The 16,087-nt window shown below is 43.0% G+C and overlaps 1 protein-coding gene across 1 annotated transcript in view; it reads right to left on the bottom strand.

Moving 5' to 3' along the window:
* Positions 1-16,087, bottom strand: part of DNAH9 (dynein axonemal heavy chain 9) — a 1,128,006-nt gene that overhangs the window by 521,675 nt on the left and 590,244 nt on the right. Inside the window, exon 46 of the mRNA XM_029600235.1 lies at positions 455-597. Coding sequence (XP_029456095.1) covers positions 455-597 — 143 coding nt within the window. The remainder of the gene's footprint in view (positions 1-454; positions 598-16,087) is intronic.

The following is a 16,087-nucleotide window of genomic DNA, read 5'->3' as shown; positions in this document are numbered from 1 at the left end:
GCGCCTAAAAGACGCTGTTCTTATTGCGTCTCTCGGCCCCTCCCGCTGACGTCGGGGTAGCTGCCAATGAACCAGGTGCTTTCCCTCCTCCGAAATCGCTGCAACTCAGGTACCTCTGGGACGCTGCTCTTATTGCGTCTCTCGGCCCCTCCCGCTTACGTCGGGGTAGCTGCCAATGAACCAGGAAACCAGGAAATGGAAATCAAAGCTCTCCGGGTGCTTTCCCTCCTCCGAAGTCGCTGCCCTGCGGTTTTTTAGCATTAAATTTTAGTGCCAGGCCTCTAGATCCTTCCTCATGTTTATCACACCTTTCTGGGGGACTACCCTGTTGCAGATTTTGGTATCATCTGCTAAAAGACAAACTTTTCGTGATAGTCCTTCCACAATATTGCTTATGAAATTGCCTTATTGAATTCCAAGTACACTGCATCTAATGCTCTCCCCTGATTCTCACCTTTAGCTGCCGTCGGACACGGTCTATGAAGAATTTCCAACAGTTTTCCCTAGAGTCCATTAGCCCTTGGCTCTTGACTTCAGTCCTCATGCTTCCGATGATGTTTTCCACTTCATCATCAGGGAACAAGTCTGGAATCTCACCTGTGAAGAGAAGTTTCATACATTTACTACTGGCCAAGGTGACAGCAGCACAGGGATCCCTGCTTCCAGAAATGAAACTACATTTATAAGCTCTGGTCAGATCTCAGGACTCAAAGTCAATAAGGGAATTTCTGCCATGTTTTGCTGATGGTAAGTACCCTTTGAGCATTATCCAAACAAATATGCATCCATGAATTTTTATTTTTTTTTTACAGGAAGATTATAATAGATTTTTAAAAGAAACTTTTTGTAAATGTTAACCATCACTTAATGTAGGAGGCTGTAATTTTGGACATAGCATCTGTTCTACACTTTACTGTTTTTTAAATTTTTTTATGTGAAATACTGCAGGAATTGCTTTCATGTAGTACCATGAGATGACAGGTTCCCAAAGTGCTACTGCAACACTAAAGTTTACTCCTGTTTTACTTTATACATAGATTTTAAACACAGATGTTATTTCCAAAATCACAGATACTATTTCCAAAAGTCTTGTGGTATGCAATAGTGGCTCACATTTAGAATGATTTTCTTTCTGAAGTTTGCAATAGTCCTGCTGTTCATAAGAGCAGCCATTTGTGCAATATTTAAAAAGTACATTGTAATGGGAGTTCTCTCTTTTTGGGCAGTTTATCTGGTCTGATATTCTTCTCTATATTTTTGAAAAGAAAATACTTATGAACATTACTGGCAGGTAACCCAGGTTCCAGTGTTGGTTGTTTGTTAAGGCAGTCCCTTGGCCTGTATCATATTTCCATTCATTTTTCAAATGTTTTGAAATATGAAGATTTAAACTGATAATGTTAAAAGTGCTTTTCACAAATACTGAAATTACAAACATAGCCCTTCAAACTAAGGGGCAGTCTGCTGGTCAGAAGCACTATGCACTATGGGCTAGATTTTAAAAGCCATGCGCGCGTAAATCCTGCCGGATTTCCGCACGCCAGTGCGCCTATTTTGCATAGGCCGTTTGTGAGCACAAAGCCCCGGGACGCGCGTAAGTCCCGGGGCTTTGTAAAAGGGGCGGGAGGGGCGTGTCCGGGGTCAGGGGCAGTCCAGGGCGGGTCCGGGGGCAGGCCGGTCCTGAGTCCCCCGGCACTGCGGCCTGTGCCGGGGGATGCTGAGGCGGTGCGCGCAAGTTACGCCTGCTTCAAGCAGGCGTAACTTACACAACAAAGGTAGGGGGGGATTTAGGTAGGGCTGGGGTATATAGGGGAAGGTGGGGGGACGCGGAAGGAAAGTTCCCTCCGAGGCCGCTCCGATTTTGGAGCGGACTTGGAGGGAACGGAGGCAGGCTGCATGGCTCAGCGCACGCAGGCTAACGATTTTGCGCAGCCTTGCGCGCGCCGACCCCGGATTTTATAAGATATGTGCGGCTATGCGCGTACCTTATAAAATCCGGCGTACTTTTGTTCGCACCAGTTGCGCGTACTTATTTAAGATCTACCTCTAAATCTTGAGCTGCTGTAATAGAAGCTGCACAATGCACTTTACTTGCAGCTCTAAAGAAGTCTTGTAGCTTAGTTATTGCCAGATTCACCGCTGCTGAATGGAATGCCGTGCCCGCTATACTTGCCCCAGAGAAAATAATGTCATCCAATGTTGCCCTATCAGCTTATTAAGGGGTGACCTGCTTACGGGCCTTCGCTAAAGGTCCCATCAAATAGTTTGCCCCTTTGTGAGCACTTGGTGTGCTAAAGCTTTTGGGATATTATTAGCTTGCGTGGGTGATGACAAATCTTAAGTAGCATGCTTCATTTTGTTATTTTCTCCTTAAGTACTCTATTGATTATACTGAAGAATAATTAGAAAATGTTTAGGTATATGATACTTTGTACTGAACCGAGACGAAGATGCTTAAGATGTTTAGGCTTGCTGATAATTAGTATTGGTGTGATGATAAACTGTTAATGGAGCAGTTTTTACCAGTTATTATAAACTTAAGAGCTTTACAGCCATAATTTTGGCCGTGAATGATGGGTAACAGTATTGAAGGGACATGACCAACATAATGGTGTGCAAACATAACCAGGGAATGATTATTACTGTTGAAAACAATGTCTGGTTTATCCAGAGACACATATAACTGAGCAGGTAATAAATAGATGAAGCAGGAAATCTCATGATAGGATATATCAGTTCTTAGTCTAAGAGTAATAAGAGCTGATTCAAGAGCATGCGTTAGACTGGCATACAGATGAAGATACATTATACCTAAAAAAAATGTGACCTCCCACCCAGCTATTCATGCATGGGATATGCACAGGAGGACAAACATGGAGGTGGAGTGTTGGTCACATATACATCTAGTTTGAAACCTACATGGTTACCTCTCAGTTTAAACTAAGAGGTTGATAGTATTTTACTGAGAATTTTAACTCTCATTTTGCTTAGTGTATTTTCCACCAGGATTGCAGATTGCTGAGGTGTTGTACCTAGCTGAGACTCTGTCTAGATTATTATATAGCAGTTGCAATTTAATAGTACTAGGTGATTTTAATTTGCAAGTACATAATGATTCACAACATGCCAAAGAGTTTGTGAAGCAAAATCTATACTTGACATGGTTTAATTAATTCATAAGCCCGCACATCAGTTAAGCCACACAATAGATTTAGCATTCTTGTTCTACAAGATACTATACAGAAAATACAATTTTACCCTATTCCATGCTCTGATCATTTTGTAATATTATTCATTATAGTGAATAATTCATGTTAAGTTAGGCATAAGGATTTAAAAATTTGTAAGAGCAAAAGTGAAATAAATTTCAATTGGGCCCAAATGTCTGAAGACTTTGAAGAGTGGCAATGTTACCAGTTTGGATACAAATTGGTATTCAGTCATAGCTAATTCTTATGAAATTGTGGCTCCTAAAATAACTATTTGGATTAGGGAAAATAAAAGTGACCCCATATTCCCAGGATCTGTTGATGAAAAGACAAAACTTCTGTAAAGCAGAGCAACAGTGACATAAATTTAAGCATCTAGCTGCTAAAAACCAGTATTTGATAACTTTAAAGATGTATAAAATTTGTATCCAGAATGCTAGGAAGGATTATTTTTCAGAGCAGATAAAGATATATCTCAATAAACCTAGAGAGTTTGCTCTACAGTAAAAATTTGTTAAAGAAGCCTAAAAAGTTGGTACCTCAGCTATTGTGAGTATTACAAACTATTTCCAGGAGAAAACTGAGAAGCTTCAGGATAATTTACAATTTGGTATTATAAGCATTCTTGAGATCATGAATGACATTGTCTCTACATGTTGATCTCAGTTTGATCTTGTTACATTGGAAGATATAATGTCAAATAGATCCCTGTCCTTCTGGATAGTTTATAGTATACAGACAACTATGTACAATTTGCTGATAAAATGAATACATGCTTCCTTCATTCAGGGATGTGCACCACCATTACTGAAATGGGCAGTTATTCCATCAGCGCAGAAAAATTTAACACTACCAATGAAAGAGATCTTGTTTAGAGTTCGTGTGTGCCTGAAATAAAAAGCTAGTATAAGGTAGGTAACGTAAATCTAGCATCTGTTTTTCCCTCCCGCACCAGTTCCCAGCTCATTCTTTGATTTATAGGCACAAGACACTGTCACGTTAAAAATCAATCAGGGTTTTATCCAAAACACAGGATTGCCCCAACTTTAATCAAGAATTTAATTATTCCCTTGCAGGTCACTATCAGATTAACAGCGAGTACACCACATAAATTTAAAGGACTCTAATTTACTCATCCCTACTCCCTTTGCAACAAACTAAACTAAGAATGCAACAATATTAGGATGAAGACAACAGTCCAACAGCAAGATGAAAGCTTTCCCATCTTTTGTACCTAGTATCACACGTATGATTGGTTTTTTTTTTAACCAGTTGGTGACAGTTTATGTGTCTTCACCCAATGGAAGAGCTCCTGGTTCTCAGAGAATGAGTCCAATCTCTGGAGGCTAAAGTGACAGAACTGGAGAAGCATAAGCTGACAGAGGAATACAGAGGAGACTTTCAGGGACATAGTAGCCAAGTCCCAATTCCAGCATGGCATCCCCAGTGCTGTCTTGGAGGATGAAGGCCACCTGGTCAAAGTGCATCACCGTGGTGTAGCAGGCAGTGATCCTGTAAGCAAGGTGGTGCATTTTCTCTCACACTGAGGATGAGTTTCTCAGGGTTAGTACACAGGAGGGAAGGTTTAGGTCAGCTATCATAGTTCGTGATTCACTTATTAGGAATGTAGATAGCTTGTGGCTGGTGGACTTGAGGATCACTTGGTAATTTGATGCCTGGTGCAAATGAGGCAGACCTCATGCATCACCTAGATAAGATTTTAGACAGTGCTGAGGAGGAGCTGGCTACATGTGGTACATGTGGACACCAACAACATAGGACAGTGTGGAAGGGAGGTTCTGGAAGCCAAATTTAGGCTTTTAGGTAGAACATTGAAATCCAGAACCTCCAATGTAGCATTCTCTGAAATGCTCCCTGTTATAAGCACAAGTTCCCAGAGCAGGCAGAGCTCCAGAGTCTCAATGAGTGGATATGACAATGGTGCAGGGAAGAGGAATTCAGTTTTAAGGAACTGGGAAACCTTTTCAAGATGGGGAGTCTCTTCTGAAAGAACAGGCTCCACTTTAACCAGGGTGTAACCAGGCTGCTGGTGCTAATCTTTTAAAAGGAAATAGAGCAGCTTTTAAATTAAAGCAAGGGGGAAAGCCAACAGTCACTCAACACCACATGGTTCAGAGGAAGGTATCTTCAAATGATGCAAATGAAACAGGAGAGATAATGTATCCCAACACAGAGATTCCAATAAAAGCAAAAGTAGTCCATGTGCCTTTAAATAATGAACTACCTAAGTTAAAAGATTCCAAATTATTCCAGTCACCTGATAAGCAGGTTGTTAATACAAACTAAAAACATACTTTGAAATGTCCATATGTCAAAGTTAGAAGTCTAAGAAGTAAGATGGGAGAGTTAAGATTGTATAGCACTGAATGAAGTAGACAATTAGCATCTCAGAGACCTGGTGGAAGGAGGATAACCAAAAGGACTGTGCTCTACCAAGGTACAAATTATATTGCAGTGATAGAGTGGATCAACTTGTGGGGGGGCAGTGGCACTTTGTTTGGCATGGCATAGAATCCAACAAGATAAAGATCTTGAAGGAGATTAAATGCACAGTAGAATATTTATATAGCAGATGAAATTTAATGTGGACAAGTGCAAGGTGATGCACATAGGGAAGAATAACCTACAATGTAGTTACATGATGTTAGGATCCATATTAGGAGTTACCACCCAGGAAAAAGATCTAGGCATCATAGTGGACAATACATTGAAATCGCTGACTCAGCACTATAAAAAGCAAATAATGTTAGTAATTATTAGGAAAGGAATGGTGAATAAAACAGACTGTCATAATGCCTCTGTTTCACTCCATGATGAGACCACACCTTGAATTCTGTGTGCATTTCTGATCACCACATCTCAAAAAAGATATAGCTGCATTGGAAAAGGTACAGAGAAGGGTGACCAAAATGATAAAGGGATGGAATGGTTCCTTAATGAGGAAATCCTAAAGAGGTTAGGGCTGTTCAGCTTGGAGAACTGGCAGATGAGGGTAGGATATGACAGTTTTATAAAATCATGACAGGACTAGAATGGGTAAATGTGAATTGGTTATTTACTCATTCAGATACAAGGTTTAGGGGGCACGCCATTAAGTCAGCAAATAACACATTTAAAACAAATAAGATCATTTTTTTTTCACTCAACCTATAATTAAGCTCTGGAATTCATTGCCAGAGGGTGTGGTAAAAGCAGTTTAAATTGGGTTTAAAAAAGTTTTGGAGAAGTTTCTGGAGGAAAAGTCCATAAACTGCTATTAAACAAATTGACTTAGGGAATAGCCTCTACTTATTACCAGCATTAGTACACGGGATTTTATTTAATGTTTGGGAATGTGGCAGATACTTGTATCCTAGATTGGCCATTATTGGAAAAAGGATGCTAGGCTTTATGGAATCTCAGTCTGACTCAGTATGGTAACTTATGTTCTTATGTGCCAAATTTTCATCCTAAATCAAACTGACCATTGTTGAGTAAAGAAATAGAGAACTGGGTTTTATTTCAATTGGAATACTATTTAGAGGAGGATAAGATATAACAGATCAATATCATTGTGCTTCAGAAATGCTCACAGTACAGAGACCATTTTGAACTTGATGGATTAGTTGTATCATAGTACAGATAAGAGGTCTGCAGTTCTATTGATCCAGCTAGATATATCAGTCACATTTGATATGATTATCCATGAGATTTTATTAGCCCGTTTACAGTCAGCTGGAATTACCTCTACTATGCTAATTGGATATGTATCCTTCCTGTCAGATAGAATGCAACAAAGAAGAATAAGGAATAGTTGTTGAAATCTGGGGTCCCCTCTTACTCCTCAGTTGTCTTTTTTCCTCAGTGACAAACCAGCTTTGTAGTTTGGGAGTAATAACCCCGTTTAGCCTGTTCCTTCTTAGAAGGCTGAGTACCCTTTGTATTTGTTTTTGTACCTGTCTGTATTTACTCTGCTCTTCAGTTTTATTTTCCTTTTTTTGGTTTTAGCCCCACCTCAGGGGTTTATTGTCCTTAATATATGCACTTGGATCCAATACTGGGGACTTAAGGAACAAAAAAGAAGAAAAGAAAATCTGTATGTACAATTTTTCTTGTGTTATATGTATATTTCTCTCTCTTCTTTTCCTTGCTATTACAAGATTGTCTTCTTGAACTTATTGTAAAATGCATAAATAAATAATTTAAAAAAAAATCTGAGGTCCCGCAATGGTCTGCGCTCTCAGTAGCACTATTTATGTTCAAGCCTTTTTTTTTATTTGTATTAATTTTGTAAATTCAAAAGAAAACCAAGAGCTGAGACACTGACAGACTCTTTTCAATGCTCAGTAAGGAATACTCCTAAAACCCCTTACAGAACAATTTTTCCCTTCTCCTCATCCCCCACTCCCATTGACTCAAATCCAACATGTCCATAAAAGATATGATGTTCCAACACTCAGTTAATAATCATTCAGAATCAAACTCTGTGCACCTTGTGAGATAGAGACTGGTATATATGGTTCCCAAATTCAGAGGACATTTTTCTTTTACAGAGAAACAACGTTTTTCTCCATATATTTTTCAAGTATACACATTTGATGAATCTGGTTTCTCCAATGTGTCAACTTTGGTGGGTCTTCAGCCAGCCAGGATTGCAGAATACAGTACTTCGATAGCAGAACTTTCCATACCCAGAACTTAACAAATTGTTCCAATGAGGGTATACATTGCAAGTCATCAAATAAAAGGACTTAGGCATTAAAAGGTATCGCCACACCTACCATAACGAACATACCGGATTCACTTTCCTCCAAAATTCACCAATTTTTGGACAATCCCAAAATTGATGGCCCAAAGTTCCTATAGCTGAGTGGCATTTTAGACAATTTCATGTAGTGACTATTTTCATAATATATGCCAAATGCTGAGAGAAATAGTAGTGCTTTAGAAATTTATATTGCAGTTCATTCACTTAGGCCCATATTACAGATTATGGAAGGTATACTTTAAAATTATTGCATATACTGATGATCTGTAAACACAACATCTACCTCTCATTCCCAGGCACTCAACAATTTAGAATAATTACATGGTTTTAATTTCTCCATCAGAGTTTGATAGAGAAAAGAAATATTGTGCACTTCGATCAGAAATATCATATAGATCAGATAAGAAAACTATTTTCTTGTTGGCCAGTTGTCTCTCTCCAATGACTGAATATAATGCCTAACTAGAAAGAAACTGGCACAAAAATCCCACCCCTGCACAACTCAATACCTTCAGATCCTCCCTCCACTCATACAGAACAGCTATAGACAAAGCTATAAGAGACTTCTACGCTAACAAAATCCACAATCTCCAATTCAATCCTCGAGCCCTTTTTAAATAAGTAAACAGCTTAACAAAATCCAGCCCAAATTCCACACTAGACACAGACGACCAAGACACGTGCGAGGACCTAGCCATTTTCTTCCACAAGAAAATTGCTAACATTATGTCTCGCTTCCCCTCCAGACAGACATCCACACAGACATCCACTGAAGCTACCTCAGACAACACTAGCTCAAGGCTACCTACCCTCGAAACAACTTCCTCACTAGGAATTGAATCCATCATTAAAAAAATGAGACCATGCTCACACCCATTAGACACCATCCCTACAAAAACCCTCCTCACTATACATGACATCATTGCCAAGCCTATTTCAAACATCATCAACAGATCCATCACACTTGGCATCGTCCCTAAAAATCTTAAACATGCCATTATCAAGCCAATTCTGAAAAAACCCACCCTTGATCCATCTGACCCTGCCAACTTTCGCCCCATCTTGAACCTGCCCCTAATAGCCAAAATCCTTGAAAAATCAGTCAATCAGCAATTAACCGATTACCTCGACGAAAACAATATCCTCTCCCAGTCACAATACGGCTTCCGGCGACATCTCAGCACTGAGACCCTACTCATTTCCCTGACCGATTACATCCTTAAAAGCCTCGACAAAAGGCTTTCACACATCCTGATCCTCCTTGACATTTCTTCTGCCTTTGACACAGTCAACCACAAAATACTAATAGAACGCCTCACTGACATTGGCATTACAGGCTCAGCTATCCAATGGTTTCAATCCTACTTGCAGGACAGGCATTACAGTGTCCAATTAGGCAGTTGTACATCCAAACCAATCCCCCTTACACAAGGTGTGCCACAAGGCTCCTCCCTTTCCTCCACTTCATTCAACATTTATCTCCTCCCCCTTTGCAACCTTCTATCCAAACTAGGCCTCCCGCACTTCATCTATGCCGACGATGTGCAAATCCTTATACCTGTTAATGATACACTTCACAAAGCCTTAGAGACCTGGAACTCCACCCTATCGATCATTAACACTCTCCTAACAAGCAACTACCTTGCACTCAACACTGCCAAAACAGAGCTACTCTACATTGCAACCCAAAACATATCCCCACCCCTTCAGGCAAACACCCCCTCCGCCACTGCCCACACACAACATGTGCACAGCCTTGGCATCACCATTGACAACCACTTCACCTTCAAAAAATTCATAAACAATACAATCAAAGCCTGTTACTTCAAACTTCACTTACTCAAGAAACTGAAACCACTCCTACACATCAGTGATTTTCGCACCACTCTACAGGCCTTTATTCTACCCAAAATCGACTACTGTAATGCTCTGCTCCTAGGACTCCCCAAAAGCACTCTACAACCCCTTCAATTACTCTAAAATGCTGCTGCCCAGATCCTAAACAACACTCACAAACACGACCACATCACCCCAGTACTGCAACACCTTCATTGGCTACCAGTCACTGCAAGAATAACTTACAAAGCTCTCACACTAGTCCACAAAACCCTCCACAACAAAGATATGCACTGGCTAGAACACCACCTTACATTTCACGACATAAACAGACCCACAAGACAGCAACACTGCATATACCATCACCCAAAGACTCTAAACTCAACTCCACTAAAGCCCGGGCACTTTCACTAGCCGCCCTCGCCCTCTGGAAAAAAGCTCCCCCCTTCTCTACATCAGGAAGCATGCCCAAAAAAATTTAAACAGGACCTGAAAACGTTCCTTTTCATGCAAGCTTACTCTGAACAACACACCTCCTTCCCTTAACGCCCACCCTCTCCCATGATTTCTTTCCCCTCTGGCCTTCACGACACTTCTGTAAATAGTAATACTCTTGTAAAATGATATTTATAAGCTTTGTATTTTATTCATAAGTTGTGAATTGTTCCAATTTCACCTTATCTGTATAATCTCATGTTCATTGTTGCAATGTAAAGCACTTGTTGCTGATTTCTGTTTGAATGTGAACCGATGAGATGTTCCCAATGTTCATCGGTATATAAAAACTGCTAAATAAAAAATAAATAAATAAATAAATAAACTTGCAATGCTTATGCTCCAAACTATACTCAGTCAGGTCTTGAAAAGTCTGCATCTGCCCTTCTTTGTCAAAAAATTGAGAAATACATTTTAAGACCTATGACTTCAAAATAGGAGAGTGTAGACCGGGAACTGTTATAAAACACGGGATCGGAGTGCGCAAGGGGGTGCACACTTCTGCACCTTGCATGCACCGAGCCCTAGGGGAGCCCCAATGGCTTTCCCTTATCCCTCCGAGGCCACTCCAAAATCAGAGCGGCCTTGAAGGGAACTTTCCTTCCAACCCCCCCCCCCCCCCCAACCTTCCCCTCCCTTCCCCGCCCCCCAGCCCTACCTAAACCCCACCTAACCTTTATTATTTAAGTTGCGCTGCCTCTGGGCAGGCGTAGGTTGCGCGCGCTGGCAATCCCCTGGCCTAGCTGGCCTTCAGAGGCCTCTGGCCATGCCCCCGCCCGTTTTTTCAAGCCCCGGGACATATGTGCGTCCCGGGGCTTGCACTCATCGCCGAGCCTATGGAAAATAGGCTCGGTGCGCGTAACCCCCCTCGAACGTAAATCCAGCCGGATTTATGCGCACAGGGTTTTTAAAATCCGCCCCAGTTTTTAAAATCCGGCCCATTATCTCCAATTCATTGTAATAAGGGCTCTAATTACAAAACAAATAGCAGGAGTGACAAGTTATAAAATTGGGGGTCGGTGCGCTCAAGGGGGTGTACAATTGTGCACGCCGAGCCCGCACCGCCTTCCCCCATTCCCTACCCCCCACCCCACCTTCCCTTTTCCTTCCTCCCCCACCCTTTCTACCCTACCTTTTTCTTTTTTTTTCTTTTGTTCTAAAACTTACGTCAGCCCTGGCAAATGGCCACTGTGCCAGGAGCCTCTGACCCCGGCCCGCCCCCAGACCCCCCCCCACCCCTTTTTGCAAGCCCCAGGACTTACATGAGTCCTGGGGCTATAGGCTCTGCGCGCGCAAGGCGATTTACGCACGTTGAGCTTTTAAAATATGGCCCATAATCTTTAAAGCCTCAAACATAAGATCCCATTCAAGCCTATCAAAGGCCTTTTCAGTGTCTAGGCTCAGCAGAGTGGAGGAAATCTTGTTCCATTGATTATTTTCCACAGAAGCTATAATATGACAGTCAATGAAGGCCGAACAATATCTCACTTAATCTATATGGACTATTTCAGGCAGCAGATGGGCCAACCTATTTACCATAATTTGGCCAGCAATTCGGTATCAAAGCAAGAGGAAGGAGATAAATGATCCCGCCCAGCTTTAGGTAGGACTGTAATTATGGCCTTATTCAGAGCAAAAGGGCAGTGTCCCAATTCTATCAATTCACCAAACATCTTTATTAGTGGAAGATATATTTCTAGGCAATAATTGTATTAAACTCCACAGAGAATCCATCAAGGCCAGCAGCCTTTAAAGGTTTAGCCTCTTTTATGTCCTGCTGGATTTCAGTAATTTGAAGAGGTATATTCATTGTGTCTAACTGTTCAGTTGTAAATTTTAGGAGACTTAATGACTGGAAATACTTGCGAATATCCGGCAACATTCCTGGAGAAGCTATATATAAGGATAGCTAATAGATCCAGAACACATGGCACACTCTGGGCTTGTGCTGCGAAGGAGACATTGTCAACTTCCAGTTGTGGCAGTGCTGGGAAGCGGTCCCATTCCTGGAGAGGAAGTACACCCTTGGGCCACGACACGACCGGAGAGGAGCTCCGGGGAAGCGCCGTGGCAGGTGAGACGTGCCCCAGCATGGGCCAGTAGGCTGGAGATAGAGAGCCCTGACCTCTGCTGCACCTCAACGCATCAGAGAGACCCAGCAATGCAATGTTGGTCTCTGAAGTAGCCCTCCGGCCACTCGATAGCCCTTTCGGACATGCAATACGGAACAGCAGATGCGACAGGATGGACAGAGGCTGAGGGTGGAAATGAACAGACTCAGACGCAGACACAGGTTGCTTGAAGATTCAGGATATGAAGGGTCCAGAATTACTGAAGAAGTACTGCCACGCGCCTTACACAGCCAGTCAAGGCAGGTCGCGGACCACACTGATGGCGAAGCAGACTCCAGAATAAGCGGTGACTTCGAATCAGGACATGACGAAGATTCAGATGAGGTCTGCACCGAGACGTACCCTCTACAGTCAAGGCAAGGCACAGGCCACGCTGGGATGGAGCAGGTTCAGGCGGAGTCTTAGGCATGGACAGAAGCAGACACGAGGAACTCCGGAGACCAGGTCAGGATGAAGGTTAAGAACAGAACCTCAGGATCCAAAGCTCGGAGAAAGGAACTCGGAGTGGATTGCTCGGAGAAAAGAAGTTTAGAGTGACGACTCTGAGCAAAAAGAACTCGGAGCTAGGAACCTGAAGCTTGGAGGATTCAAAGCGACCGTCTTCTGGAGACTTGCACTGCCGATGAGAAGAGCATCTGGATATGAAGATCAGGACATCATGATGAAGACAAGGAACAGACGAGAGACCATGATGAAGATACAGGATCAGACGAGAGGCCATGATGAAGAACATCAAGACATCTGGAACCAATGAGACGAAGACACGGGATCCCACGAAGAACAGAGTGCCTAGGAGGAGTTGAGAAGACGAGAAGTCCCAAGGAGGACTGACTCCTTGCAAAGGCAACGATGAAATGAAGACAGAGCCCTTTTATAGGGCTGAAAAGGAACTCCCACGATGAGGTCATCAGGTGGGACCGCAGGACTATTCCCACTGCGGGCCCTTTAAGATCTGGAGAGAGGCGCGGTCTCACACCCAGGGGCAGGACCCTGGAGAGCGGCATCCATGCTGCGAAGACGAGCAGGACCAGGCCGCAACCAGGCCCAGCGATGTCAGTGGCTCCCTGCTGCCATGGAGGAAAGCTTCAGGGCAGCCTACGAGCCGCAAGGGAGGAGGCTGAGGGCGGCTCCCTGCCGGCTTCCCAGGCCGCTTGGAAGGAGACTGAGGGGCAGCTCCATGCCGCGTGAAGGACAGGCGACGGCGGGCGGACCCACCGCGGACCATGGCGGCGGCTCCTGCCACAGGCAGACGGCGGCCTCTAGGCCACAAAGAAGCATGGTGGCACAGCCCACCGTGCAGAGGAATGACTGGGGTGGCCTCCAGACTGCAGGAAGCGGCAACGGTGGTGCCCCGGCTGCACGGAATTGGGACGGCAGCTCCGGAGAGCTGGTAGGCAGAAGGTGAGAAGCTGCCCGTGGCTCTAGCCACGGGCAGATTCGTAACACTTCCCTTGCCAATTCCCCCCCCTTTTCCCATCTCAACCTCCTCCCTCATCTGACTCTCCCCATTCCTTCCCTAATCCAAGCTTTTCCCAAAAAAGATATAGTTGCAATGGAGAAGGTACAGAGAAGGGCAACCAAAATGATAAAGGGGATGGAACAGCTCCCCTATGAGGAAAGGCTGAAGAGGTTAGGGCTGTTCAGCTTGGAGAAGAGACGGCTGAGGGGGGTATCATAGAGGTCTTTAAGATCATGAGAGGTCTTGAATGAGTAGATGTGACTCGGTTATTTACACTTTCGAATAATAGAAGGACTAGGGGGCATTCCATGAAGTTAGCAAGTAGCACATTTAAGACTAATCGGAGAAAATTCTTTTTCACTCAACGCACAATAAATCTCTGGAATTTGTTGCCAGAGGATGTGGTTAGTGCAGTTAGTGTAGCTGGGTTCAAAAAAGGTTTGGATAAGTTCTTGGAAGAGAAGTCCATTAACTGCTATTAATCAAGTTTACTTAGGGAATAGTCACTGCTATTAATTGCATCAGTAGCATGGGAACTTCTAGGTGTTTGGGTAATTGCCAGGTTCTTGTGGCCTGGTTTGGCCTCTGTTGGAAACAGGATGCTGGGCTTGATGGACCCTTGGTCTGACCCAGCATGGCAATTTCTTATGTTCTTATGTTCTTAATGAGAACTATCAACCCCAATTGTCCAAATATGCTGCACTGTAACATATGGTTACCTTTCTAGGCAGGAGGAGACAGGAGGGGCTCGTGGAGAGAGACTTTTGCAGGCCATTCACCTGGGGTCGAAGTTTGGGCCTGAAGTCAAATGGGCCTTAGCCCCTCCCTTGGCCGGGATGCCAAGACCATCTCAAGACCATGCCTACCTATACCCATGGGGAGGGCCTATTAAAGATGCTGCGTTACCACTGTACGGCAAAGGGAGATTGCCCCTTTGTGAGCCCCTTGGTGAGAACTTTGTGAGATTTTGGGGAGTTTGGGGATTATGGTGATTTTTAATATGTGTTGGGCGCTTTCACAGACAGCCATTGTAGAGGGTAGAGGGAGGTATCAAGTTGGAGTTCTTTGTCATGGGGGTAAGATTAAGAAGAGCTTTAGGTGTTTAAAGGAAACTGAATTGTCTAAGGGATTTGTGGAAAGGAAATTTGCAGTATCTTAAGAACCAGCACGCCTCTCTGATATTTTTTTTTTTTTTTTTTTTTACACAGGAAACACACTTAGCAGCTAAGGACATGAGAAACTAAAAAGGTTCTCAGTGGGACAAGTATACAGGGCCTCTTATTCCTCTTACGGCAGGGGAGTCTGCATGTTGATCCATAGGACTACACCCTTACAGGTACACAAATCAAGGTGTGATTCTGAAGGTCAATTTGTAATCCTGGAAGGAAGCCTGTTTGGTAAGACAATGACATTTGTGGCCGTATATGCCCAAAAGTGGGCAACTGGAATTTTACAATCAGTTACAAAAGATATTGTTGGGATATGACACTACTAATATATGTATTGAAGGGGTCTGAAATTGAGGTGTGAATCCCTCAGTTGACAGGTCTGGAAGCACGAAATCCAGCTACGATTTTGGAGGAAGCTTTTCAGACTTAATGCGATTATTTCAATTAGTAGATGTTTGGAGAGAATAGAACACCAATAGTAACGATTACTCCTTTTACTCCCCCAGGCATCATTCTTACAGATGTAAAGATTACTTATGCAATGGGTCATTAGCTGCAACAATCTTAGATGATGATATCTTATCCTACATAATTTCAGACCACCACGCACTATCTGTCACATTTAATTTGTATCACCATCAAGGGGGCTTTATAGGCCGTGGAGGTTAAATACCTCTCTGTTGGGGGGGAAAGACTTTCACTGATAAAGTCAAAGCAACTATACAAGAGTATAAGTTACATGATCCTCCTGAGGACTGAAGTCCTATTCTGAGATAGAAAGCGCTCAAAGCAGTGGTTAAAGGGCGTTATTATATCACTTGCAAGTTGAATTAATCATCAGAGGCAGCAGGAACCAAAAGAGTTAGTCAGAATAAAATATTGAAGCAGGCACAAAATCAAAAGATTCCATTAAAACTCTTAAGGAGTTGACCTTGGCAAGGGACAAATTAAAGCAACTGCAAGTCTTGAAGATAGAAAGGCTTTGTATTATTCTAAGCAAAAATGGTATTAACACATGG

The sequence above is a fragment of the Rhinatrema bivittatum genome, chromosome 4, assembly GCF_901001135.1.
Source record: "Rhinatrema bivittatum chromosome 4, aRhiBiv1.1, whole genome shotgun sequence".
NCBI classification, from domain to species: Eukaryota; Metazoa; Chordata; class Amphibia; order Gymnophiona; family Rhinatrematidae; genus Rhinatrema; species Rhinatrema bivittatum.
The sequence above is the reverse complement of the archived record's forward strand: the minus strand, read 5'-3'. Positions and strand labels throughout refer to the sequence as shown.